Source organism: Emys orbicularis, chromosome 2, assembly GCF_028017835.1.
Source record: "Emys orbicularis isolate rEmyOrb1 chromosome 2, rEmyOrb1.hap1, whole genome shotgun sequence".
Classification (NCBI taxonomy): domain Eukaryota; kingdom Metazoa; phylum Chordata; order Testudines; family Emydidae; genus Emys; species Emys orbicularis.
The window spans coordinates 124,473,567-124,501,353 of NC_088684.1; the positions used below are offsets into that span (position 1 = coordinate 124,473,567).

Genomic DNA, 27,787 nt, shown 5'->3' on the forward strand with positions numbered 1-27,787 from the left:
TTCAAACCCTTCTCATTATATACACACACCTTGTAGAATGTGTTTTGTAAGGTATACTGGGAACAGGACAGGGCACCTATGATTCCCCAGCTTGTTCAGTGGGCACCTTTCACCACTGGAAAAGGGCAGTGGAGGCTGCAGATCCTTTGTACCTTTGCAAATCAAGTCACTTATTTAGGTGCCTAAGTTCCCAAACTTGCCAAAATGTATAGACATGTTTAACTTTACACACCTGAGTAATCCCCTTGGTTTCAATGGCACATGCAAGTTAGGCACATGTATATGTTTTTGAAGGTTTGGAGCCTAAGTGCTTAACTTTGGGCATTCACATTTGAAATTTTTGACTTGAATTTCCTTGTTCCTTGGTTTCCACATATTTTAAAATGAAGAAAAATATCTATTTCAGAGGGTGTTGGTGAAGCTGAAGTTAGCCAATGTTTGTAAATTGCTTTATGATTCTCAAATAGATGTCACTACATAAGTGCAAATTTTAAAAGAAAGGTTTCTAAAATGTCTAGTCATTGCAGTAAAATAACATATGGTGCTAGTGTAGCCTGCCTGAAGAATATAGCCAGGATATTTTTTCTAGGCAGAAATTTTAACTTGGCTCTGTGAGAGCACTATTTGCCTTGCTTATCAAGTCATTGTGCTTTTGGTTTGTCATATCTGTAGGCTCTCATGGGGCTGGTCATCCCTCAGAGACTTTAACACCATTGATTGCTTGGGGAGCTGGAGTGAATTATCCACAGAAAGTCACATTCCAGTTCTTCGAAGATGAATTTTTAAAAGGTATGTAAACAAATCACCAAATTACATTAAAAATTTTCAATGGAAAGGGCAATATTTGAACCTCACATCCATCGGATTTAAACTGCATTGAAATTATGGCGCAGTAAGGTTTGTAAGCAAGAAAACAAAGGCAGAATTTGCCCCAGAGACCTTGTGTTCTACGTTACAAGAAAAAGGGTTAGTTGGGGAAGTATGTGGTGATGGTTGTGGAAGGCTTGTCTCATGAGCAAAATCTCACTTGCATAGTTTCCTTCCAATCGTCATATCAGGGGCTTCCGAACAGGTGCGAGAAGGATGTTCATGTCCCAAAAACTTTGGATGTCCCAGTTGAAGCATGGTTCTGAGGGTGCCTCTGAGGTTAATTTATCTTCACAGAAGCTAAATACTTCTACATTGATTCCAGACTTTCTTGTAGCCCCGCCATAGCATAGCAGTAGTCATGCTGCCATGGTCTTGTTTTTTGCAGATGGCCTGAATATACTCCCCATCCCCCAAGGGTTTCTTAAAAGGGTGGAGTGGCCTGCATAAAATACTGATTGGGTAATCCTGCAGGTTTCCAGGTGAACAGAATACAGTGGAGAGCATGGCTATATTCCTGGCTTTAGCCCTTCCTGACAACTAGGGTGACCAGATCACAGGGATGAAATATCGGGAGGGGGGCGGAGCAAAAAAAAATGGCAGCGGAGCAAAAAAAAAAAAAAGCAGTTTCGCAGGGGCGGGGGGCATTAGCAGGCCCCAGCCACGCTGCCGGATCGTACACAGCGCCCCGGCTGCGTTCGCTGCCCACCCCACGGCAAAAGGTGGCCCCGATGCAGAGGGGGCTGGGGATAAAGAGGGCATCGGGGGGGACCAAGCGGAGGCGCTGGGAAGCACAGGAGTCTGGGTGGGCGAGGGCGTACAGCTCCAGTGGGGCCCCGGGCAGGGCACAGGCTGGATGGGCGCAAGGAGGCAGAGCCCTGTAGCGGGACTGGGCGGGGATAAAGCTGTCTCTCCCCTGGAAGTGGCTGCAGGAGCCCCCGAGCCCGGGGCTGGGCGCGGGGCAGCGGCGGTGCATGGGAGCCGGGGACTCCGGGGGCGGCACGGCGCGGGCATGCAGGGGGCCGGAACTGGCACAGCCGAGCCGCAGCGGCGGTCGGTCTCCTGAGCGGCTCCCCGGGGCTCTGGGCTGGGCAGCGGGCGGGAGCTGGGGCTTTTCCTGGCCCCGTGGAGCCTCCCGCCCCCTGGCCCGCCCTGGGAACATGCGGTGTTATACCAATAGAATAAAAACTAGCATGATCTTATTAAGAGGGATAAGGCAAAGCTGCCACATTTATTGTAAATATAATGATAAAGCAAAAGATAAAAGTAAACAACGTTGTTTGACCACTTATTCCTGTCACTACTGTTTCCTTACACACACACACATACACACACACACACACAGATAGATAGATAGATAGATTTATTCACACAATCATTCATTCAAGTTCTGTATAGGTGTTATAGTTACCAGCCTAGAAGTTGCTCATGCCAAGTTACTGGCCTGGTATCTTGGTCATGAGGATGGAGCAGAGTCTGTGTCAGGTGCATCTGATGCTCCTGGAGGTTGGCAGCAGAACCAGAGACTCAAAATCCTCAGTCTTGAGAGTCCATTCTTATAGGAATTAATTCCTATGTTACTCTATGGGAGCTGTTTCATCCTGCTGTTGCTGACTCAATCAGCAGATGGCACATTCCTGTCCAAAGTGGCACATTCCTGGTGGCTCCACACTGTCCAAAGTTTGTGTTTATCATCCTTCCAGGTGATGGGGTGGATCCCGGGGGGTTGTCTGGTAGTTCACTTGACACATTCTTCGGCCGATGGATACTCCCTTTCTAGGCTGGCACCTCCCTAACCATTCATGTACATCAAGCATTCATCAACATACATTCCATATCTTAACCATATTTTAATTTACTGTCTCCATCACTTTCGGGGTGTGTGCTAATTCATTTGAGACTCCCGGCCCTTTAATCACAGAGGGTGGGGGTCTTCTTCCAAGGAGCCATTGCTGTTACAATGAAGTGAAAGTCACTTAAGGGCTTATAGTGTTTGTTTACATTGTATCAATTACTTCAAGAACAAAGTCAATTAACTGGTTTGTAAGTTTTACATAGTAATAAAGTATCTTTCACAGGATAGATACAATCAATGGTTTCTACAGACAGTAGCTTTAACAGAAGTTAAAGTTTTAACAGAAGACCCAAGAGATTTTTGTACTTGGTGAAACTGTTGGATTTTAAAGTGGGACAAATTATGAGGGGGTCACTGTCACTTGGGGGAATCACTGTTCGTACCTTCTTTAATATCTCTTCAGCGGCGTGTCCCACCGCGGGCGGGGAGCCCCACGCCTCTCCTGGTCGGCTGCGCTCCAGCGGCTCCTTCCCGGCGGGGCGAGCCGCTGGAGCGCAGCCGAGCGGGAGAGGCGCAGGGCTCCCCGGCAGCGGCGGGGAAGTTTATGGGTTCCGGGGACCCCGGCCGGCTCCTCGCCCCGTCTGCCGGCCGCCCCGCCTGGGACAAGTCTCACCCCCGCAGCCCCTCTCCGCTGCGTGTCTCTGGTGGCCCCCAGGCCGCACCGCCCACCCGGGCCAGAGCCAGCCCTGGCTGCTGCCTGCACGCAGCCTGGGCCATGCCCAGCTAGCCCCCGGCAGCCGCGGCAACTTTTCCTTCCCCTCCCGCGCTCCTGGTAGATGCCTGACCCTCCTTCCTCCATCCCTCCTCCACACATCCCTCCTCCTAACCTCCTCCCTCCATCCCCCTCACATCCCACGCAGCACCGCATGCTTGTGTCCGGCGGCCTCCCTCCAGCGCTTGCGCAGCCGCCATACAGCTGATCAGCAGCGTGCAAGCCTGGGAGGGAGGGGAATGTGGGCTGCATGCTTGGGGAAGAGGCGGGGCCAGGGCGGGGATTTGGGGAGGGATCCAATGGGGGAAGGAGTGGGCGGAGTCGGGGGGGGCATGAGCGCCGGAGCGGAGGGCAAATGTGCTTTTTTGTCCAGTGTCCCGACCGAACATTGGTCGGGACGCGGGACAAAGAAGCAAATATCGGGACAGTCCCGATAAAATCGGGACGTCTGGTCACCCTACTGACAACAGCCCACAGTTTCTAAATCTCCTGAGCCCCAAATGCATGTCTCTTGCACAGAGAGACTTCCTTATTCTCTGTTGAAATGGATGTGCCATGGAAACACTGCTTTCCTCCCACACTCTTCTTCTGCAAATTGGGGGTTCTTCAATTTCATTTTCCTTTGTGTGGCTGTAGTGGAACTTAAGGTAGTTGTGCTTTTGGAGTAAAAGAAAGCACTGCCATGACCCTTCCTTATGTTTTCTTTTTTCCCTTTAAAATTTTTTTTATTTCAGAAAAATTATGCAATCCTTGCAAAGTGTTAATGTATGAAGTATGGAAGAGTTCATATTTAATATTCTAAATACATGGTATATTAATATACTGGATTATTGAAACTTCATTGCGGTTCTGTGTTGCCATGTATGTTTTGAGATACTACATCATGCACTTGGCTTGCTTTTCTTTTTCTCTTGTGCTCCATTTTTGTACCTGTTTCATTTCTCAAGACCTCCTAAGGGTCTAAGACTGCTCAGGATCAGTGGGGTAATAAGTTTCTATGTCGCTATATTCTTTGTCAGGCTACATTAGAGAGGGGAGTAAAGAGGCAAAAATGAGCAGTCCAGAGGTTTTCATTCTGCCATGTGCTTGAGAAGAGTAATGGTGGCAGAGACTAAATAAATTTGACTACTCTGGGTACAGATGATGCTAACATTTCACTTTTTTAGGATCAAGTATTTGCACAAAATTATTGCATCTCCAATAGGTTTGAAAATAAGCCACGAAATAATATATTGACAATAAGCAAAAATGGCTGACTTTGAGGCCTAGGCCATGATGGTTGAACTGCCAGAAATGTCAAGGTGTAGTTTTCAGTGTAGTTGTAGCCATGTTGGTCCCAGGATAAGAGAGAGAAAAGGTAGGTGAGATAATCTTTTCTTCTTCGAGAGGGTGCTCGACTCTAAGTGCCTCAGATCAGATATATTAGGTAGCAGTATCCATTCGGTATGTGCATGCGTCCTCTGCAGCCTCTTGCCTTGCACCGTGGCTATATAGAGTTGCGTGGGCAAATCGCCCTCAGTTCCTTCTCAACTGCCTCGGCCTGAGACGGAGTCTCAGCAGTGTCTGAGTTGAGCTTACCTCAGCTGTATTTTTTTTTTCTTGTATCTTACTAGTTACTTAGTGGTAGTTCTTAATGTTTACTTTGTGTTAGTTGTACTAATTTTATAAATGTTAAAAAAATTAAAAATGGAAAAAATATTTGAAAAAAAAGAAGAGATTTTACTTATACTTTTATGATAGGGACGGTTGTCCTTGTGCCTATTTTTTTTCTCCCCTCAGGGGAACTTAAATGCTGGGAGGGCATGCCCAGTTCTCCTGGTTTTAAACGCTTCCTTTTGTGCCAAGAGGCTATCCCCGTCGGTGACATAGAACTGTTTTTTCACCAACCAAACACAGTTTGAACAAACTAGTCTTGATGCCTTTGGTCATGAAAAACTCCCTCGACTGGTGGAAGGATACTCACAATGTTTGTGCGGGGTCTCCTTTGCTTATCCATCTCCAATGTCATGCATCCCTATTGGGATGGGAAGCCACCTAGAAACCCACACTGTTCAAGGCAGGTGATCTCCTCTCGAGTCCTCTCTGCTGGAACTCAGAGCAGTCAAATGCCTGTCTCCGTTTCCTTCTGCTGATCAGGGCAGATATGTGAAGATCATGATGGACAGCATGTCATGAATGCTTTATATCAACTGTCATGGGAGCAAGACCACACTCCCTCTGTGTCAAAGCAGTGAGGCTCTGGAATTGATGCACACAAAACCAGCTCAATATCTCAGCAGCTTACCTTCCAGGCATACAAAACATCACAGCAACTGCCCTTAACAGGTGCTTCCTGGAAGATCATGAATGGGAGATAGATCCCATTATACTCCCCCGGATATTTCAATGTTGGGGCATCTCGCAGATAGACCTCTTTGCCACAGCTAAGAACAAGAAGTGCTCCCAGGTCTGCCTGAGAGACAGACTGCGTCACCACTCCCTGGGGGATGCCTTTCACCTTTGTTGGAGTTCAGGCCTGCTGTATGCATTTCCCCCAATTCCCTTGATGGCCGAGGTGCTGATCAAGATAAGAAAAGACAAGGCCAGGGTTATTCTAGTAGTTCCGACATGGCATAAACATGGTTCCCTTACCTCACCCAGCTTGCTCTTTTGTCAACCGGGCCATTCCCCATCTTGTCTCAGGATGCCAGTCAAAACCTCAAGGTTCTTTGACTTAAGGCATGGCTAATAGATGGTATGCAGGGTTAGAATCAACCTGTTCTGAGGATGTAAAGAGAGTGCTGTTATGTAGTAGGAAACAATCCACTTGTGGTACCTATGTGCAAAAGTGGATAAGATTCAGTCACTGGTGTGACCTAAGACATCTTTCACCTACATCCTCTCTGTTATCAGTTATATTGGATTACATACTAGAGATAAAAATGACAGGATTGTCTCTAAGCTCCGTTAGAGTGCACTTGGCAGCTACTACGGCCTTCCATCATATGGTAGAGCGTTTCTCCTCTTTGCTCATCCTACAGCAAGGAGGTTTCTCAAGGGACTGGAGAACCTTTTTTTCACAAATCAGATGCCCTGCACCGGCATGGGACCTCAACTTGGCACTCAGATGCCTTACCAGGCCCCACTTTTAACTATGGCTACCTGCTTCCTTCTACACTTGTCTGTGAAAACAGCTTTTCTAGTAGCCATTACTTCTACTTGAAGATTTGGAGAGATACAGGCTCTGACCTCCTTCTCCCCTCAGTCTTGTTTTAAGGATAAGATCATGTTGTGACCACATCCCAAGTTCTTACCAAAGGTATCCTTGGACTTTCACATAAACCAACCTATCTATCTTCCAGTTTTCTTCTCTAAGCCACACCAGAATAAAAGAGATGTGGCATTACATACACTTGATGTGAGGAGGGCATTAGCCTTTTATATAGATAGGACAAAGCCCTTTAGAAAAACTCCCAAATTGTTTCTCCATTGTGGACCGAACTAAGGATCTCCAATTTCCAAGCAAAGACTCTCTAGATGGATATGTGGCTGCATTACCTACTGCTATCAGTCTCATGATCTTTAACCTCCTTCTAAAGTATTATCTCTCTCCATGAGATCTCTCTCTATTTCAATAGCCTTTCTTAAGAACGTTCCTGGCATGGAAATATGTAGAGCAGTGACTTGGACCTCCATTCATATATTCTCATGCCTCACCTTCTGGTGCCATGTTTAGCTCTACTGTACTATTTTCAATCTTTGACTCAACTCCTAAATCCCACACCTCTGTAGAGGGTACTGCTTGGTAGTCACCTAGAGTGGAGCACCTATAGGGACATTACTCAGATAAGAAGAGAAGGTTACTCTCCCTGTGCAGTAACTGTGGTTCTTGGAGATGAGTTCCCCTATGTATGTTACACTACCTGCCCTCCTCCTCCTTGTGCTTCAGAGTTCTTTACAGTGGAGCTCTGTGGTCTAGAAGGAACTGATGGTGGTTCACTCACGCAGCTCTGTAGAGCCATGGTGCAGGGCATGAGGCTGCAGGGGGCGCATGCGCAAGCTGAATGGATAGTGCTACTTAAAATCTCTGATTTGAAGCGTGTGGGGTACATGCGCACCCAGAATGGAGCACCCATGGGGACACACATCTTGAAGAACCATAGTTACTGCACAGGATGAGTAACCTTCTCTTATTGGACCAGCTTCTGTTGATGGAAGGTACAAGCGTATGAGCTACACAGCTTCTTCAGGTCTGTGGAAGTAAATCGGTGTGTCCCAGATCTGAAGAGGAATGTTGTGTAGCTCGAAAGCTTGTACCTTGCACCAACAGAAGCTGGTCCAACATATTACCTCACCTATCCTGTCTTTCTTAGAAACTCCAAGGACACTTACTACTTCTAAGTACAAAATGTATAGCCCTAATAACATTAATTTTTACTGTAAAAGACCAGTTTTACAAATTGGGTATCTGCTATCCCAGTTTTGCCTGATCCAGTTCTCAGATTCTTTTCAATTATTATAAACATCTGCATTTTAACTGAAATTCTGATGGAAGTGTTGGAGCATGTAAATAGACTATAGGTGAATTGGGTATTTAAATTGACACCCCGCTATGGAAGGAGGAAAGACAATGGTTATCGACTGTGGGGAATATTTTGTTCTCTCAGCTGAGGGGTTTCCTCCACATTTATGCTTCAGTCCCCTGAAACACTTCTTCAAACACTCCCTCATTGAAGGGCTTGCATTGTAGTCACTAATCTCCTAACCAAAGAACACAGGATGGGTCTGGGTCTCTTTTGGAGCAGCATTTACTTAATTTACTTAATTGCCATGAATAATCATTGTTGCGTGATAAGAACTCCTTCTTGTGGCTCAGTGTTCTGCTTTGACAGCATTACACAGCAACTCCTGGTGGGCTGCGAAGTAAAGAATACAAGTGTAAAATGCTCTCCTGTAAGTTCATACAGAGCATCTCTGCTACACCACTAAGCTATTCTACCCAGTGATGTGGTTTTAATAAAGTTGTTCTATTATGTGAAAGGAAAGAGGTACCTGAAGATCTCTGTGAATTTAACAGTTCTCTTGACCCCTTTCTTCCCCATCCTCCAAAAACAAACAAACAAAAAAGTTTAAGAAGGTTGCATAAAGAAAATGAGAAAATCTAAAATCCTTGTATTTTTTTAGAACATTTTGATATCTTTGTGATTTTTTTTTTTAAAGATTGCATACATTGGTGCACAGGCATAATGTCATGAAAATGCTTCCAATCCTTTTGAATTTCTCAAATATACAAGAATCCATAGGAGACAACACAATTGTTTTTAATGCCTCCAAACTTTTTATTCTCTGTTTATGGCAAACAGTTCCTTGGCGGTTTAGTGAGTTTTTCCTTGTCCCATCACCCCATCAAGGGTGGATGTTACCTGAGGCAGTGGTTGCAACAGAGAGTTACCCTGTCCAATTTGGTATGGAATGATTGGTGTGCTCCTCGTATGGCTAGAAGGCACACTGCTTGCTCTGAGATGACAGCCTTTCCCTTATCAGTCATTTCACCTGTATTTTGCCTCCCCTAGAGGCTGATCAGATTACCGGCTTAGCAAGAATCCTGACAGCACACCTATATCAGTGTCTGCTTTGTGCAAAGCATAGCAGCATCCATTTGGCCATCATAATGACTCCTGTATAACTCTCTTCTTTCTGAAAAGTTGCTCTCTGATTCCTTGGTGAAATGAATGTTACACAGATTTAGGGCCTGCTCCCAATGAAGTCAATTAGAGTTTCGGCATTGAGTTCAGTAGGAGCAGAATTTTGTTCTCGCATACAGATTTTACCATTCCAAAGGAGACATAGAATTGATGGGTTGTCCTTGCCTATTGCAGCTTCTGGAGGAAGCTCTGCTAGAAGCTTCTGGAACCAGAGTTTCTCCTTATATAGGGAGCTCAGGCTCACTGTTTCTGCACATTGACTCCGCCCTATCTACAGGATGTTATAGAGGGTTTTTTCCTTTGGATTGGATGGGCCTTAGCAAACTCCGTGCCCCCCCCCCCATCTTTTTTTTTTTTGTATTTGGTATTTTGACACTAATTTCCCTCCATTCCCTTTGCGGCTGACTGCCCAGCAGACCTCAGCTAGAAATTTGGAGAGCAGGGTAAGAGTGTTTGTGTCCTGTCCACCAGTAAGCCATATCCAACCGCAAGAAAATTGCTCTGGGCACCTTATACAGAGCCCATGCGTTATCCACCTGAAATGGCAGATAAGAACAAAAAAAGCACAGTCTGCAGCTAGATGGGAGGGTGTTTTTCTCAAGGTGTTTCTCCTTTGTGCTCCTGTGAGTCCAACCCTACCATGGCCAGTTCTGCAGGTATCCTCCAGTGTCCCAGCAGCTCTTAGATCTAACTAATTATGGGTGCCATAAAAAGCTATGAAAGAGAGATAAATAATGTTGTATATTTGGAAGCATTTTCCTGGGAAAGTACTGCATTCATAGCTTCAAAAGTTTCTAACAGAGCAGCCTCCATGAACTGCAGTGCGAGTAGTCAACCCATCAGTTTTGTGTCTCCTCTGCACTATTATTTTCTTATTATGAGAAAACAAAATTGTTCTATTACATAACAGGGAAAAGAAATATAGGTGACATTCTCATGGAAATTAATTCAGGTTATTTTGATACAAGTATATCACTATGAATACATGACTAATACTGATAATACACTTCATGTGTTACCATAGGAACTAGCTGTAAATATGTTTCTTACTGTTAAGCTATATAGCTGTTGTATATGAGTTGAGAGCAGAGACGCTCGAAAAACATACACCAATAATCAGACCCCTGAATCTTGTCACTTGATGAATTAAGCGCTGAGAATAAGCTAGGCACAGTACAAGACCCAGAATACAGCTGCCCCAGCAACTTATAGTCTAAAGAAGATAGAGTACATAGGCGACATTGGGAGGCCCAGACAGGGGAATGACTAGGATTTTTAATATTTATTTTAACAATAAATAACAGACTGAGCTAGAACTCCACGCTTCACTGGTGGTTGTAATAAATTTGATTGATTTACGCTTTCATTTATGAAGAACCATATTAGTTACAAACTTTATTAAATAGAAAATATTGTGAAGGTGAACTGATTCTGTCTGACTCATCTGATGTAGCAGACAGAATCCTGCCTTTGATCTCTGTGTGGTATCCATTTATGTCAGTGGAAGATGCGTGTGCAGATGGAAGACATTATCTGGTCTATTCAGGCTTTGTCTATACTGAGGGAACTTAAAGTGGTTTTCCCCCTTTTGCTGCTATTAGTTCAGCTCCCTAGTATAGAGAGGCTGCCACTGGCATTTTTACACCCTGTCTGAGACCTTGTCTGAGACCTGCTTTGACTGGGTACATGGCATCGTGCTTAAAATGCTAGTTGCAGTCTACAGCTCTTTTTAACCCCTGTCACTTTCCCCTACTTCTCCTTCTGTTACTGTGGGAAGACTTCTGCAAAAAGATGGGCAAACTGCCTCTTCTCCTCTGCTCGTGACATCACTGCTAGGAGGAATAATTCAAAAATTAGAAACCAAGGCAGTGATGAAAAAATAAACTGCTAAATTAAGTTTTGAAATGGCCCCCAAGCTCCCCCCCAGTTTGATGTTGCTTTCTAAAGAGGCAGATGTAGATACAATAGACTAGAGGTTGTTTGGGGCCAGGTGGAAAAAGAGCCCTTTATATGAGGTCATCAGCTTAATTGGCTAGCAGTAAATAATTAAATCTGACTTTGTCCAGACCAGCATTTTGGTATGTCCTGGGCTGTTAAACAATAGGATTTTTCTGAGCCTGGTCTGACTGTCTGCCACAAATAATACTGAATCTACCCCTCAGTGCCTGTGAGCTAAGGAGGTGCTTCTGGTGGTTAGAGGTTTACATTTTCAGAGCTGCCTGTGAGATATAGATACCCTGTTTCCAAATCTCACTTTGAATCCTTTAGTTTTCTCAGGAAGTTATGCATGTGTGTCCCTGTTATACAAGTATATAGGTGTTTTTTTTTGGGGGGGGGGCGGGGGAGAGATTTCCTTCAGATGACTGTAGTCACAAGTACAGCCAGTGGATTTTCCTTATGGATGAAAGAAAATTTAATCTGAAAGAAATTAGTTTTGTTCTTTTTGCCTGTACTCTCCCTTGGACCTGTGCACTGAAGCCAAAGTATAAGCCTCTCTTAGGAGGAAAGAATCCTTACAGAAAGTACTGGAAACTCATTGAGTCAAATTAATTATTTCTCTAAAACAGTGATACTCCGATGCCAGTGATTCAGGAGCCAAATTAGCCATCAACATTAGCCAAAAGAGCCACAGTCATGTGAATTGATAGTTTCATTTACTATAGTGCTATATATTCATATTTAAACAGTATGACAGTAGAAATATTTAGTTATATTATTCTCACAGCAAAATAACTGATCACATATTATTACTTTAGCAACTACAATTGGTTAATAACACAGAAAAAGCATCCTGATTGGTTAATAACTTAGACTGGTTAATAATTAAATCACACGGTGTTTTAATATCATGTGTTGCAAAGACCTGCAGGGGACCCATTAAAGAGCCACTTGTTGCTTGTGAACCTCAGTCTGAGTATCACTGCTCTAAAATCTGCCTGCATCAGCTGCTCATGTGCTCTGTTATTGCTTTTAGAATGGAAACTGGCGAAATGGAAGAGGCTGGATGTCAACCAGGTATTAAATGTATCCTACTCAAAAGCTCATTACATTAATTCAAAGAGGAAAGTTAATCTCCCAGACCAGATTTATAAAGGAATTTATGAAAGAAAGGGTGATTGTGCTAACATAATATTTTTCCAGAGTTTGCCACTTAAATATTAAATGACATAGACCACTGCCCTCGGAAACTACATGTGTCTGGGAAAAATTCCACCCTCAGACACTCACAGCTGTTATCTGCATCAATTAATGCAATCACTATGTTGCTGCAACAGTTTTGCTTCAACTAAAATAAATCACCTTCAGGAAAGGGGCCAAAAATGGGAAATTCAGCCTAGAAGGTGAAAGTTTTGGAAAGCTATGAGCAATCAAAAAAAAGAGGTTTAGAGTAGAAACTACTGAAAGCAGCACCATGGCAAGCACTTTTGAAAATGAATACAAGTCTTTAGGTCTGTAAGCATTGTGAAATCTTCTTTCCATATAAGTGTAGAAAGGAGTCTTCAGTTTCAATGTGTACTTGATAATTGACTTGGAAACATAAAGTTAGTTTTGTCTGTGACAAATAGTATATTATCGTTTGCTATGTATTTATTTTAAGCAGAACTCCTTTCTGGAAATTCCAGTGAGGAGTTCTGCTTAAAAATCAATGGTACAATATGACTTTGTGTGTTTTGCCTACTATAAATAGTGACTCAGATTCTCCTTTGGTGCATATGTAAATCTGTAGTAACTCCATTTACTTCAGTGGAGTTACTCCAGATTTACACCAGTGTAGCTAAGGAAATTGATTTCTAGTCTTTTTATGTTAAGGAAAATAGAAATGATAAATACTAAGATCCAGATGATGAATAGTACCTTATTCCATGAGTAGTCCTATTGAAGTTAAGGGACCATTCATGGAATAAGAGGGAACTCAACATGACTAAGAGTACCGGAACCTATCCCTAAATAGTAAAAGTTGGTCAATGGCTGACATTCTAATAACAAGGGATTAAGAATTGCTTTTTATACATATTATGCTTGGTGTGCCACTTTAAAAAAAAAAAAAAAAAAAAAAAAGTGTGAAGAAAATAATTCTTACTTTGATAAAAATAATGAAAAAAAAACACAGATAAATTTATCTGATAAAACAGTGAAGGAGATAATGAATTTTGAATTAAAAAAAAGGTAGGGTTTTTAATGCACTTTTAAAAGTGAATTTATTTTTTTAAATGTGAAATTTTAATATATAAATCTGTTGAATTATCAAACGGGTTTAATTTGCTAGAACTTTAAAAGTTGTTCTGAAAATTCAAATTTTGATTCCATTCAGAATCAAGAGCATTATTTTGAACACTGAAAAATATTACTTTTCTGGACTGCTTTAATGCTGTGATAGATTCTATCAGATAGGATACTATTCACATTTCAAAATACAGGTACATTCTTAAAATTAATCTAAATTTATGAATACTTTAAACATTTTGAAGCATGCTCAACTGAGAACATTTTTGTTTGCACAGGCTGATATAGCGCCGCTGATGGCTTCCCTTATTGGTGTTCCTTTTCCCCTTAATTCTGTGGTAAGAAATAAAAAAAAAAGTAAAAAAGGCTGCATGTTCTTGGGGGGGGAAAAGATGAAAAAAAGATAAATTTGCAAACTTTTGCCATAGTTTATGGGGACTAGTCAAGGATGTAAAATTAAGCATAAGAATAAGTATTGGCAGCATTAAGGCCTAAGCAGATACAATCTGCCTCTTTTATATTATTTTGTAATGTATAACATAATATTTTAAATGATGAAAGTAGTTGATCCATTGTAACCTGTAATTCTGAAAGTATTAAATGGCCACCTTTTTACTTAAACCATGCAAATACTCTGTTAATTTTCTGTAAGGATACAATAAGGTATGAGCTATTGTTCTTTTTCCTTATTTTTAATTGTAAGAGCTGAAACTGTTAAAAAAAAAAATAGTTCCTGAAGTTTAATGTTGAGTTATTTTTAATCTAATTAGTTAGTTTACTGGGATATTTTGAGATGATATTTTATTTCATTAGGTTAGTTGATTATTTGATTCCTTATTTGGGATAGATCTTCTTTTTTAACCTTGCAATTTATCTATTTGTATCCGTTATTTCTGTCACTCAATGGCTGTCTCATATAACGGAACCAAATTTCTTTATTTAGCCCTAATTAACAACTAAAGCTTTAATTTGCTTTTATATTGCTTACCTCACATATGCGTATACAGTACATAACAAAAGTTAAGTGGGGAAAAAGCAAATGTGTATATTAAAAAAAATTGTAAAAAAAACTTTTCTGGAGACTTTGGACAGATTCTGTCTTCTGGTCCTGCCTCTTTGCGCTCCATTTCCATATGTGGTCAGCTGAAACTTCCCCTAGTGCTGGGAAAGTTTTTTGCTGGTGTAAAGCTAGCTTAATCAGTTCCTATGCCACTCTTCCTCTCAAACCAAGTAGAGGGTGTCACTGGATCACCTCTGAGGACCATTGCCAGCTGATGATGTAGGTTAGAAAACACATTCATATGGGATTCTTTGATTTACGCTGGGGCTGGAGATTCACAAGGTTGAGAATTAGGGCTTTCTACATGGGGAAATTGACCACATAGGTATACTGGAATAACTATTCCACTGTGGCTATGTTGGTATAACCCTTTCCTCCCCCAGGTGAACACTCTGTGTGGGAATAAAAATGACTTTATTCTACAAAAATAAGCTATGCTGATGAATTTCCCTGTGTAGACCAGCCTTTAGGGAGCAATAACAGTTCCCTTCCAGCCTGGCTCCATTCTCTTGCACTAAGTGGATCTTGGCCCAGGAAAGAATCTGAACCTTTAGAGGGAAACAGATACATTTTGGAAACATAGTATAGATGATACATGTATTTATTAAGAGAGGAGGAGGAGGAGGAAAACAAAGAGAGAATATTAATGGGCCCAGAACTTTTAATAATTAAAAAAATTTACTTCGTATTAGAATTGGACTTTTGTCTTTTGGAGAGATTTCATATGAAGATGCAAAAATACACAACAGATTTACAGTAAAATATACACATTCAGCATAGGGCTTAAAAAAGAAAAAAAAAATCTCTTTTGTATGTCACTTTCCCAAATTGTAAAATAGAGATAATGATATCTATGCATCTTTGTAAAGTGCCTAGAGAGCTTTGAATGATGATCTCTGTGCAAGTGCTGTGTCTTATTTTACAAATGGAGAAACTGAGGCACAGTGGTTAAGTGACTTACTTGATGTTCCACTTCAAATATGTGGCCAATCAGTAATAGCCCCCAGGGGCTCAATCCTAAAATCAAGGAAGTTGGTGAAAGCTTTCTTTGACTTCAATGGAAGCAGGATTGTCCCCGAGATCTTCTGCATCCCAGTTCTCTGCCAAAAGATCATCCTTTGTCTTTAGTTACTGTTAAGCTTCACTTCTTCAGCCTTCATTGGCTTGTTAATTTGTTGCATATAAATTACATAATATAAAATATATGTTCTTCTGTTCAGAATTTTTTTCTGTGAGGTTTGAGAAAGATAGATCTTATATTATACTTATATTGATTAGGTCTGATACAGAGGAATAATTATAGGAAGAGTATTTGTTGTAATTTATAACAATAGGTACTTGAGTAATTGTAACTAGTTTTACTTTGTTTTGTCTAGTTTTGGATTATTTGACCAAATATGAATCTTATTAATTCATGTTTAATGTTTGCAGGGAATTCTGCCTTTGGACTATCTGAATAATAGTGCTCATTTCAAAGCTGAGAGCATGTTTACAAATGCTGTTCAGATTCTTGAGCAGTTTAAGGTAAGTAAATTAACATTCAAGTAAACATTTAAAATGAAAAATATTTCATACCACTCTATTTAAAAGGTACTACAGTATAGTATATACATCTAAGATAACATTTTGATGATGCATATTGGAAGTCAGAGTAAAAGGGAAATCACATGTACATACTATATGATATGAAATAGATAAAAAACAGATCTATGTGAGATTGGAAATTTCTTGTTTAAATTTAAGAAAAAAATTAACTTTTTTGAATAATTAATTATTTTTATTGCCCTGAGCATAAATGAAGTTCAGTAATGATTATTGTGCATTATACTGGTGTAGAGAATTTAATTTCTAAGAATCCAGCTGGACCTTGGGTTTGTGTATGCAGTTCAAATTGAAGTCAATGAGAGCAATGCTTGCTTATGTGAGCACAGAAATTGGCCCTAAATTTAATTGTGATATCTGAAAAGAAAGTAGGTTGCTATAGATCATGAGTGGGGAATCTGTTTTCTATGCAACTGGGGTTGGAACATTCCAAGCTCAAAGTTCAGGGCCAATAAACAACTTAATCAGAAGGTAACAAGTACCTGTCTGCTCATGAAGCATAATGACCAGTAAGTGTCTCAACCAGCCTCTTTCTTTCTTTCTTTCTTTCTTTCTTTCTTTCTTTCTTTCTTTCTTTCTTTCTTTCTTTCTTTCTTTCTTTCTTTCTTTCTTTCTTTCCACAACACCATTATTTCTATAGTATTGATGGTGTTTGTCACCTTTTTTGCAGGTACATTCGCCTCTTTAGTTAATAGGGTGTTGTTCTTCCCTCCCACCCCCCAAAGTTGTTCCTGGTTCTTGGCTTTGATTAACTCTTACCCTGGCTTTTTCTAGTGATAAATTTCCTGTTTGCTAGCTTATTTTTGAAGTCTTTTAGGGGGGCATAGGTTGTGTGTGTGTGTTTGAAGGAAAAGTAAGATAACTCAAAAATAATGGGAAGTAGCTCAGCAGCTTAGAGATGCCAAGAGATGCTTACTTTTACGGTCCATTGTCTGTAAGTTTCCTGTGATGGACAGACCTGACCACTACTTGTATTCCTGGGGAGGATTTTGTCTTGAATGGATGTGAGATATGTAGGAGATTGTTGCTTCAAGCTGTCAGATCCTGGAAGCAGTATACTAGAAATTCCCTTGCTTCTTGTATGCATCCATTAGGCCCCAGGTCAAACTGGTGCAGGAAGCCTGAAAGATATTTTCAAGGTCCTCCAGGCTGAGTGACTATGATTGCGTCAGAGCCTCCCATTTTTGTGCACATCCAGTTTGAGAAGTCCAGTAGCATCATTTCACATCTTTACAGCAGTGCATTAGTTCCTGTCTGTTGGAGTCAACACCGATGCTTTGGTATGATCAAATCATTGATTTGATTCCTTGATTGTGTTTAGCTTTGACTCTGTGCTCAAAGTGGAGCCACCCAGTAAACACTGATTATTTTTTCTCACCTTGTACACTGTGGAAGTCCTACTGTGAGAATTTCTTGTAGATGGCTCACATTTGCCTTTCTAAGAGCACGATTGAATCTTTAGGGATACTCTTTCAGCACCGTGCAAGTAGTTGTATGGAACTCTTAACTATTTACAAGAATAGAAAACCCAAAACCCCATCCATTGTGGTAAAAATTTGACCTTTGTTGCTTTTTTACAGCATTAAGAAGCTTTCATATTTCAACCTAAACACTTCATTAACATTAATTTCTAATTACAGCTTTTATGTTCATTGCTTTCATAATTTGTTTGCAGATTAAGATGACTCAGAAGAAGGAAACTACATTATCATTTCTATTTACACCTTTTCAGTAAGTGCATTTTAATTTTTTTATATTTTAACTGAATAAAAATTATTTTATTTTTCACTTTGATAAGTATTTCAATTATAAGTATTTGATAAGTATTTATGGGATAACAGACCAGCATAAACCCACAGAGATGCAGTCTCTTTCAAATGTACTGTGAGAATGGTATCCCAAATCTTGCCCTCAGATATGAATGAGAGCTGTGCATGCTTATGAGAGTGGAGTTTTTCCTTAGAATTTATATTTTGGAAGAATTTAATCACATAACTTTTAATCATACTTAAAATAACATAAAATTTTAAAATATATTATCAAGCCAAGCACATACATTAAAATAACTTTTTCTGACTATGGTTTGGTTGAGTATTAAATAATAGATTAGAGACATTCTTAGGATTGCAGGAGTGTACAAAATGTGTGTTTTTCCAGGTTTGCTCCCTTTTATGAACAAAACACGTCTATACATCGACTGTAGTGTATCTACTAATACAGTTGCTTGAGCATTTCCATTACAAAGGTGAATTTCAGTTATTAATAACGGTCTTGGATGAAATTTGGTGTGATTCTCAGGGAGCAGTTCCCTCCACCCCCAGGAAGTTTAATCAGAAGTGATTTGAGCCATTTTTAAGCATGGTATGAGCAGGGGAAAACAATGAAGATTTCCTGCTAAGAATAAATATTTGTGGCTTTTTTTTTTCTTTTTTTTTTTTTTAAACAACTGTTCAGCCTCAGTGGAAGGTATTGGAAATTTAAAATTTGACAGACTAACTTCCTGCCAAATCAGTTAAAAGGCACATCTGTCTCATGAAAATTGGATTTGATGTGACAGAGTTTTAAAAGTTTTTAAAACATACTTTATTCATGCACAAAATATATCATTCTGAAATTATTAAAACTAAAAGTCTCATTCTTAAATTATTAAAGCTAACAGTCTCCCAACATTCCATTGACAATGCACAGGTATGCTGTCAAGGCTGTATCCCCACTTTGAACTTTAGGGTACAAATGTAGGGGCCTGCATGAGGACTTCTAAGCTTAACTACCAGCTTAGTTCTGGTCCGCTGCCACCATTCCCTACCCTGGGAAGCTTTTAGAAAACCTCTCACCAATTCCCTGGTGAATACAGATCCAAACTCCTTGGATCTTAAACAAGGAGAAATTGACCCTTCCCCCCTCCTTCCTTTCACCAACTCCTGGTGAATACAGATCCAAAACCCCCTTGGATCTTAAACAAGGAGAAATTGACCCTTCCCCCCTCCTTCCTTTCACCAACTCCTGGTGAATACAGATCCAAACCCCCTTGGATCTTAAGACAAGGAAAAATCAATCAGGTTCTTAAAAAGAAGGCTTTTAATTAAAGAAAAAGGTAAAAATCATCTCTGTAAAATCAGTATGGAAAATAACTTTACAGGGTAATCAAACTTAAAGAGCTCAAAGGACCCCCCTCTGTCTTAGGTTCAAAGTATAGCAAACAAAGATAAACACTCTAGTAAAAGGTACATTTACAAGTTGAGAAAACAAAGTAAATCTAGGACGCCTTGCCTGGCTTTTACTTACAATTTTGAAATAAGAGAGACTTGTTTAGAAAGATGGGGAGAACCTGGATTGATGTCTGGTCCCTCTCAGTCCCAAGAGCGAACCACCCCTTAAAACAAAGAGCACACACAAAAGCCTTCCCCCCCCCAAGATTTGAAAGTATCTTGTCCCCTTATTGGCCCTTTGGGTCAGGTGTCAGCCAGGTTACCCGAGCTTCTTAACCCTTTACAGATAAAAGGATTTTGGAGTCTCTGACCAGGAGGGATTTTAGTACTGTACACAGGAGAGCTGTTACCCTTCCCTTTATAGTTATGACACGCCCCCCAAATTACAGATAGTGTTGGACGTTCGGTTCCACACTGGCTGTGATTTCTTCCTGGAGTTCTAGGAGAAAACAGAGTTAACAAGACACATGTACCTTTAGACATACTACTGATTATATAAAAACTAACAATATGTTTCATTACAAGAACAATTGTTAACCAGTTAACTCTGGGAAACTTTCCCGGGAGAGTGCATCAGCCACTTTGTTAGAAGCTCCCGAAATGTGTTGTATTTCAAAATCAAAATCTTGGAGAGCTAAACTCCACCGAAGAAGTTTTTTGTTATTTCCCTTGGCGGTATGAAGCCACTGTAGCGCAGCATGGTCTGTTTGTAGTTGGAAACGCCATCCCCAAACATATGGGCGTAGCTTTTCCAGCGCGTACACAATGGCGTAGCATTCCTTTTCGCTGATTGACCAGTGGCTTTCCCTCTCAGACAGTTTCTTGCTGAGAAACAGGACAGGATGGAATTCTTGATCTGGTCCTTCCTGCATTAAAACTGCTCCCACGCCTCGCTCGGACGCATCTGTGGTTACTAGGAACGGTTTGTCAAAGTCTGGGGCCCTTAGCACAGGGTCAGACATGAGTGTTGCCTTAAGCTGGTTAAAGGCCTTTTGACACTCATCAGTCCACTGAACTGCATTTGGCTGTTTCTTTCTGGTTAGGTCTGTCAGCGGGGCGGCGATTTGGCTGTAGTGTGGTACAAATCGCCTATAATATCCGGCCAAGCCTAAGAAGGATTGGACCTGTTTCTTTGACTTTGGAACCGGCCACTTTTGGATAGCATCCACTTTGGCCTGTAGGGGATTTATAGTTCCTTGACCCACCTGGTGCCCCAGGTACGTCACTTTGTTTTGGCCTATTTGACACTTTTTAGCCTTAACAGTTAGTCCTGCCTGCCTGATGCGCTCGAAGACTTTTTCCAGGTGCTCCAGGTGTTCTGTCCATGAATCAGAAAAAATGGCCACATCATCGAGGTAGGCAACTGCAGATTCTCCCAATCCCGCTAGGAGACCATCTACAAGTCTTTGGAAGGTGGCAGGTGCATTTCGCAACCCGAAAGGAAGTACATTGAATTCATACACCCCTGCCTGGGTGACGAAGGCTGACCTTTCCTTAGCGGGTTCATCTAGTGGTACTTGCCAGTACCCTTTGGTTAAGTCTAAAGTAGAGATGAATTGGGCATGTCCCAATTTCTCCAATAGCTCATCTGTGCGTGGCATTGGATAGTTGTCAGGACGAGTTACAGCATTTAGCTTACGGTAGTCCACGCAAAAGCGTATTTCCCCATTTGGTTTGGGAACTAGAACCACTGGAGATGCCCATGCACTGCTAGAGGGGCAGATTATACCCATCTGTAGCATGTCCTGGATCTCCCTTTGTATAGCAGCTTGGGCATGAGGTGACTCCCGGTAGGGTGGGGTTCTAATTGGGTGAGCATTCCCTGTGTCAATGGAGTGGTATGCCCGTTCGGTCCGTTCTGGAGTGGCTGAGAAAATCGGTGCAAAGCTTGTGCACAGCTCCTTGATCAGCTGTCGCTGCAGACGTCCCAGGGTCGTGGAGAGGTTCACCTCTTCCACGCCACCATTCCTTTTTCCTTTGTAGTAGACACCTGCAGGCCACTCCGTGTCATCTGTTTCCTGGGCTGTAAACTGGCAAACGTTTAATTCTCTGGAATAAAAGGGCTTAAGAGAATTAACATGGTATACCTTAGGCTTTATGTTGGAGGTGGGGGAGGCTATGAGATAGTTAACAGCTCCTAGGCGCTCCTGGACCGTGAATGGTCCTTCCCACGACGCTTCCATTTTATGGGCCTGGAGCGCCTTTAAGACCATGACTTGGTCTTCTACTTTGAAGGACCGTTCTCTGGAATGTTTATCATACCAGGCCTTTTGCTCTTTCTGAGCATCCTTTAGGTTTTCTTTAGCAAGGGCTAAAGAGTGTCGGAGGGTGCTTTGTAGGTTGCCTACAAAGTCTAGAATGTTAGTTCCTGGAGAAGGCGTAAACCCCTCCCATTGTTGCTTCACCAACTGTAATGGCCCCTTAACCTCGTGACCATACACAAGTTCAAATGGTGAAAACCCTAAACTGGGATGTGGTACAGCCCTGTAGGCAAAAAGCAACTGCTGCAACACTAGGTCCCAATCAGTGGAGTGTTCATTTACGAATTTACGTATCATGGCCCCCAAAGTTCCATTAAACCTCTCCACCAGACCATTGGTTTGATGGTGATGAGGGGTGGCAACCAAGTGATTCACCCCATGAGCTTCCCACAGGTTTTTCATGTTCCCTGCCAGGAAATTAGTTCCCGAATCTGTAAGTATGTCGGAGGGCCACCCTACCCTGGCAAAAATGTCTGCTAATGCCTGGCACACACTGTTAGCCCTGGTGTTGCTTAAGGGTACAGCTTCCGGCCATCGGGTAGCAAAATCCATGAAAGTCAGTACGTACTGCTTTCCTCTGGGTGTCTTCTTTGGGAAAGGACCCAGAATATCCACAGCTACTCGCTGAAATGGGACCTCAATTATGGGTAGTGGCTGGAGAGGGGCTTTAACCTGGTCTTGGGGCTTTCCCACTCGTTGGCACACCTCACAAGACCGGACATAATTAGCAACGTCCTTGCCCATTCCCTCCCAGTGGAAGGACTTCCCCAACCGGTCTTTGGTTCTGTTCACCCCAGAATGGCCACTGGGATGATCATGGGCTAAGCTCAAGAGCTTTACCCGATACTTAGTGGGAACTACCAACTGTCTTTGAGGATGCCAGTCTTCCTGGTGCCCACCAGAAAGAGTCTCCTTGTATAAAAGTCCTTTTTCTACAACAAACCGGGATCGGTTAGAAGAGCTGAGAGGCGGTGGGGTGCTCCGTGCCGCCGCCCAAGCTTTTTGAAGGCTGTCATCTGCTTCCTGCTCGGCCTGGAACTGTTCCCTTGATGCTGGAGACATCAGTTCCTCCTTGGACTGTGGACTGGGGCTTGGTCCCTCTGGAAGCGATGCAGGTGCTGGGGCTGTTTCCATTGACTGTGAACCGCTGTCCGCTGGTGCACTATGTGGTATTTCAGGCTCTGGCTGAGCCTCTTGGGTAGGGTTATCTGCTGCTTCCACCAGTTCAGGCTCGCTGGTGCCCTCTGGCATTGGAGCTATAGACGGGTTTGCAAGCGCTGGACTCAGTGCTGGCAATGGTTCTGGTGCTGGCTGCGTTGCCAGTTCCGGTTCTGGGACTGGCTTTGGCTGGGTCTCTGGGATTGGATCCACTACGGCTGTTGCAGTCGTTGGCAGGGGATCCGGTTCCACCACCTTTGTTTGGGTCTCTGGTAACACAGACGGGGCCCTGGTGGACGGCTCAGGAACAGGGATGGGGGTGAAAGCTTGCTTAGCCTGGCTGCGGGTGACTATTCCCACCCTCTTGGCTAGCTTCACATGGTTGGCCAAGTCTTCCCCCAGCAGCATGGGAATGGGATAATTGTCATAGACTGCAAAAGTCCACATTCCTGACCAGCCCTTGTACTGGACATGCAACTTGGCTGTAGGCAAGGTTACCGACTGTGACACAAAGGGTTGAATTGTCACTGTAGCCTCCGGGTTGATGAGTTTGGGGTCCACTAGGGATTGGTGGATAGTTGACACTTGTGCCCCAGTGTCCCTCCAAGCGATAACCTTCTTTCCGCCCACTCTCAAGGTTTCCCTTCGCTCCGAGGGTATGAGAGAGGCATCTGGGTCTGGGGATCTTTGGTGTGATTGGGGTGTAATGAACTGTAATCGGTTGGGGTTCTTGGGGCAGTGAGCCTTTATATGCCCCAGTTCATTACATTTAAAACATCGCCCTGCTAAGGTATCACCGGGGCGATGTTGGTTGATGGAGACTGGTGTGGTGGGGTGAGAAGGCGTCTGGGGTTTCCCTTGGGATGTGGGTGGGGCCTTGGGTTGTCCACGGTGGTAAGGTTTTGTTTCGGCTTGCCCCTTCTGATATTCGCTCCAACTGCTACTAGCTTTTTTCTTTTCTGTCACCTCCACCCACTTGGCTCCAATCTCCCCCGCCTCGGTTACAGTTTTGGGCTTCCCATCTAGGATGTACCTTTCTATTTCCTCAGGAACACCCTCTAAAAACTGCTCCATTTGCAATAGGAAGGGCAACTCTTCCGTAGATTTAACATTTGCTCCTGATATCCAGGCATCCCAATTTTTCCCAATGTGGTAGGCATGTCGGGTAAATGACACATCGGGTTTCCACCTTAGGGCTCTGAACCACCGACGGGCATGCTCAGGTGTTAGCCCCATTCTGATTCTGGCCTTGTTTTTAAAAAGTTCATAACTGTTCATGTGTTCCTTAGGCATTTCAGCCGCCACCTCTGCTAAGGGTCCACTGAGCTGCGGCCTCAGCTCTACCATGTACTGGGTTGGAGTGATGCTGTATTCAAGGCAGGCCCTTTCAAAATTTTCTAAGAAGGCCTCAGTATCATCGCCTGCCTTGTAGGTGGGGAATTTCCTGGGATGGGAAGTGACACCTGGAGTGGAGTTGCTAGGATGGTCTGATGCATCCTGCCTAGCACTTGCTGCTTCCAGTTCATGCTTCCTTTCTTTTTCTCTCGCCTCCTCTTTGGCTTTCTCTTCTCTTTTATGGGCCTCCTTTTTGGCTTTTTCCAGCTCCATCTCTCTCTTGTTGGCCTCCTCTTTGGCTTTCTCTTCTTTTTTATGGGCCTCCTCTTTGGCCTCCTCTTCAAGTTTTTTAATTTGAAGCAGTCTTTGATGTTTTCTTTTATTTTCTTCTGCTTCTAGTTTGGCCAGTTCTATTTTGTTAGCTACTTCTTTGGTAGTCATTTCCCTGTTTTCTTGTGCTGGGTCACACCCCTCTGCAGTTGACTGAAACTGGGATGTACTTAGCTCTGGCTGCTGCTGAGTTAACAGAGACTTTCTAACAAGCTACTCCCGAGGATGTAAAAAGAAAAAAAAAAAAACAATTCAGCTTGTAAATTGCCTTTACCAGTCAAAGTTTGTTTGCTTATTTGAACACTTCTCTTAACAAAGGACCTTGTTAAAAAAAACTTAACACCTCTGCCTTCAGGCAAGGAGAGATGAGATATGCATCTACCTTCAGCTCTGCTTTCCAAGCAGCTAGAAGGAAAAAAAAAATCTCTTACTGGCTTTTGGGTTTAAAACGAATCCCACCGCTGCCACCATGTCAAGGCTGTATCCCCACTTTGAACTTTAGGGTACAAATGTAGGGGCCTGCATGAGGACTTCTAAGCTTAACTACCAGCTTAGTTCTGGTCCGCTGCCACCATTCCCTACCCTGGGAAGCTTTTAGAAAACCTCTCACCAATTCCCTGGTGAATACAGATCCAAACTCCTTGGATCTTAAACAAGGAGAAATTGACCCTTCCCCCCTCCTTCCTTTCACCAACTCCTGGTGAATACAGATCCAAAACCCCCTTGGATCTTAAACAAGGAGAAATTGATCCTTCCCCCCTCCTTCCTTTCACCAACTCCTGGTGAATACAGATCCAAACCCCCTTGGATCTTAAGACAAGGAAAAATCAATCAGGTTCTTAAAAAGAAGGCTTTTAATTAAAGAAAAAGGTAAAAATCATCTCTGTAAAATCAGTATGGAAAATAACTTTACAGGGTAATCAAACTTAAAGAGCTCAAAGGACCCCCCTCTGTCTTAGGTTCAAAGTATAGCAAACAAAGATAAACACTCTAGTAAAAGGTACATTTACAAGTTGAGAAAACAAAGTAAATCTAGGACGCCTTGCCTGGCTTTTACTTACAATTTTGAAATAAGAGAGACTTGTTTAGAAAGATGGGGAGAACCTGGATTGATGTCTGGTCCCTCTCAGTCCCAAGAGCGAACCACCCCTTAAAACAAAGAGCACACACAAAAGCCTTTCCCCCCCCCAAGATTTGAAAGTATCTTGTCCCCTTATTGGCCCTTTGGGTCAGGTGTCAGCCAGGTTACCCGAGCTTCTTAACCCTTTACAGATAAAAGGATTTTGGAGTCTCTGACCAGGAGGGATTTTAGTACTGTACACAGGAGAGCTGTTACCCTTCCCTTTATAGTTATGACATATGCAGACATAAATTGAGTGTAAATTTCAATTGATTAGAAGATATCTGATAATTCCTCTGAAGTGGAGTGGAATTTTAGCTGTTATCGGTAAAAGATAGTGAGATATGGTTTGCTCCTTTTCTTACGACAGTTGGGTATATTTATGTCCCAACTGAACTAAGAGGGAATTTGCCCATTGTGTGGATGTATTAGACTTCAGGCCATACATAGAAGGGGACCCAGCAGTACACAACACTTATGCCCCACTTTCTCAAAACCTGCAGAATTTACACTCTGTAGGACCTCCATTTCTAGAGCGATGTAGGGTCTTCTGAAGTGGCTTTTGATGTTATTTAGTGTGAGCTGTGTTCTAGCGCATACATCCACTCACCTGTTAATCCTTCCTCTCACATACAGTAACTCCTCACTTAACATCATCCTGGTTAATGTTTCATTGTTACGTTGCTGATCTATTAGAGAACATGCTTGTTTAAAGTTGCACAATGCTCCCTTATAATGTTGTTTGGCAGCTGGCTGCTTTGTCCACTGCTTGCAGGAAGAGCAGCCCATTGGAGCTAGCTGGTGGGGGCTTGGAACCACGGTGGGCTGGCAGCCCTCCCATCAGCTCCCCTAAGTTCCCTGTGCGGCAGCTGCCCAGCAGGCTATCAATTGCTGGGCAGTTCAGCTGTCCCTCCCCCCCCCACTGCCGTGTGCTTCTCCTGCCCTCTGCCTTGGAGTTGCTCCTGGGAGCCTCCTGCTTGCTGTGCAGGAGGTGGGGGGGAAGGTGGGTGCTGATGTCAAGGTCTCCCCCTCCTCCTGTTCCTGTACCCCATCTCCACAGAGCAAGGGGGGGACATGACAGGGCTCAGGACAGAGAGAGCTTGCTGGCAGCAGCTGCTGTCTCAACTTGCTGATCTACTTTAAAAGGTAGTGTACTTAGAGTGGGGTCAGCATACTTAAATTCTGTTGTGTCTCCTCCCTCCATTCGTGCTTCCTTGTAGAGCAGGGGTCGGCAACCTACAGCACGCGTGCCAAAGACGGCATGCGAGCCGATTCTGAGTGGCATGCTGCCTGCCCGGTGAGAGGAGGAGGAGGAGGGGCGGAGGGGCCGGAAAGCGCCACGCTGGGGGAAGAAGGGGGAGGAGGGAAGCTTGGCTGCCGCAGGACCAAGCTTCTGCCTCCTGCCCCTGCAGGGGAGAGCGGTGGGAGGGAGTCCCGGCCCCCCGCCCCACTCAGCCCCCCCGCCCACCGCTCTCCCCTGCGGGGGCAGGAGGCAGAAGCTTGGTCCTGCAGCAGCCAAGCTCTCCCCCTCCCCCGTTTCTTCCCACAACGTGGTGCATTCCGGCCCCTCCTCCTCCCCCCTCTCCCTGCCGGCGACGGCCCTTGCGAGGGGGAGCGGAGCAGAGCAGAGCCGAGTGGCAGCGTGCTCCCTGCTCTGTAGAGGAGGCAGAGAGAGGTAGGGACGGGCCTTGGGGAAGGGGGTGGAACAGGGCATATCCCTCCCAGCCCCCTGCCATGAGCCGCTCAGGGCAGGGAGCTGGGAGCACCCCCACGAGCCGAGCACCCCAGCTTTCTGCCCTGCACCCCCACACACACCCCAGCCCTCTGCCCTGACCTCCCCCCAACACCCAGTCTTCTGCCCTGCACCTCCAGACCCCCCCCCCCAGCCCTCTGCCCTGACCTCCTCCCAACACCCAGCCTTCTGCCCTGAACCCCCCCCACACCCAGCCTTGTGCCCTGCACCTCCACACATACCCCAGCCCTCTGCCCTTATCCTCCCCACACACACCCAGCCTTCTGCCCTGCACCTCGACACACCCCCAGCCCTCTGCCCTGACCTCGAGTCGCCCCGCTCAGCCCGCTGCAGGCCTAGGTGAACAGAACCCCAGGCTGGAAGCGGGCTGAGCAGGCTGGCGGCGTAAGATCAGCATTTTAATTTAATTTTAAAGGAAGCTTCTTAAACATTTTGAAAACCTTGTTTACTTTACATACAACAATAGTTTAGTTATATAATATAGACTTATAGCGAGAGACCTTCTAAAAAACGTTAACATGTATTAACGGCACGCGAAACCTTAAATTAAAGTGAATAAATGAGGACTCGGCACACCACTTCTGAAAGGTTGCCTACCCCTGTTGTAGAGCATGAGG

General features: G+C 43.6%; 1 protein-coding gene across 1 annotated transcript in view; it reads left to right on the plus strand.

Annotated features, from left to right (window-relative positions):
- Positions 1–27,787, plus strand: part of PIGN (phosphatidylinositol glycan anchor biosynthesis class N) — a 173,020-nt gene that overhangs the window by 60,037 nt on the left and 85,196 nt on the right. The window contains exons 9-13 of the mRNA XM_065398121.1: positions 673–789; positions 12,093–12,133; positions 13,621–13,680; positions 15,834–15,926; positions 17,680–17,735. Of these exons, the coding sequence (XP_065254193.1) occupies positions 673–789; positions 12,093–12,133; positions 13,621–13,680; positions 15,834–15,926; positions 17,680–17,735 (367 nt within the window). The remainder of the gene's footprint in view (positions 1–672; positions 790–12,092; positions 12,134–13,620; positions 13,681–15,833; positions 15,927–17,679; positions 17,736–27,787) is intronic.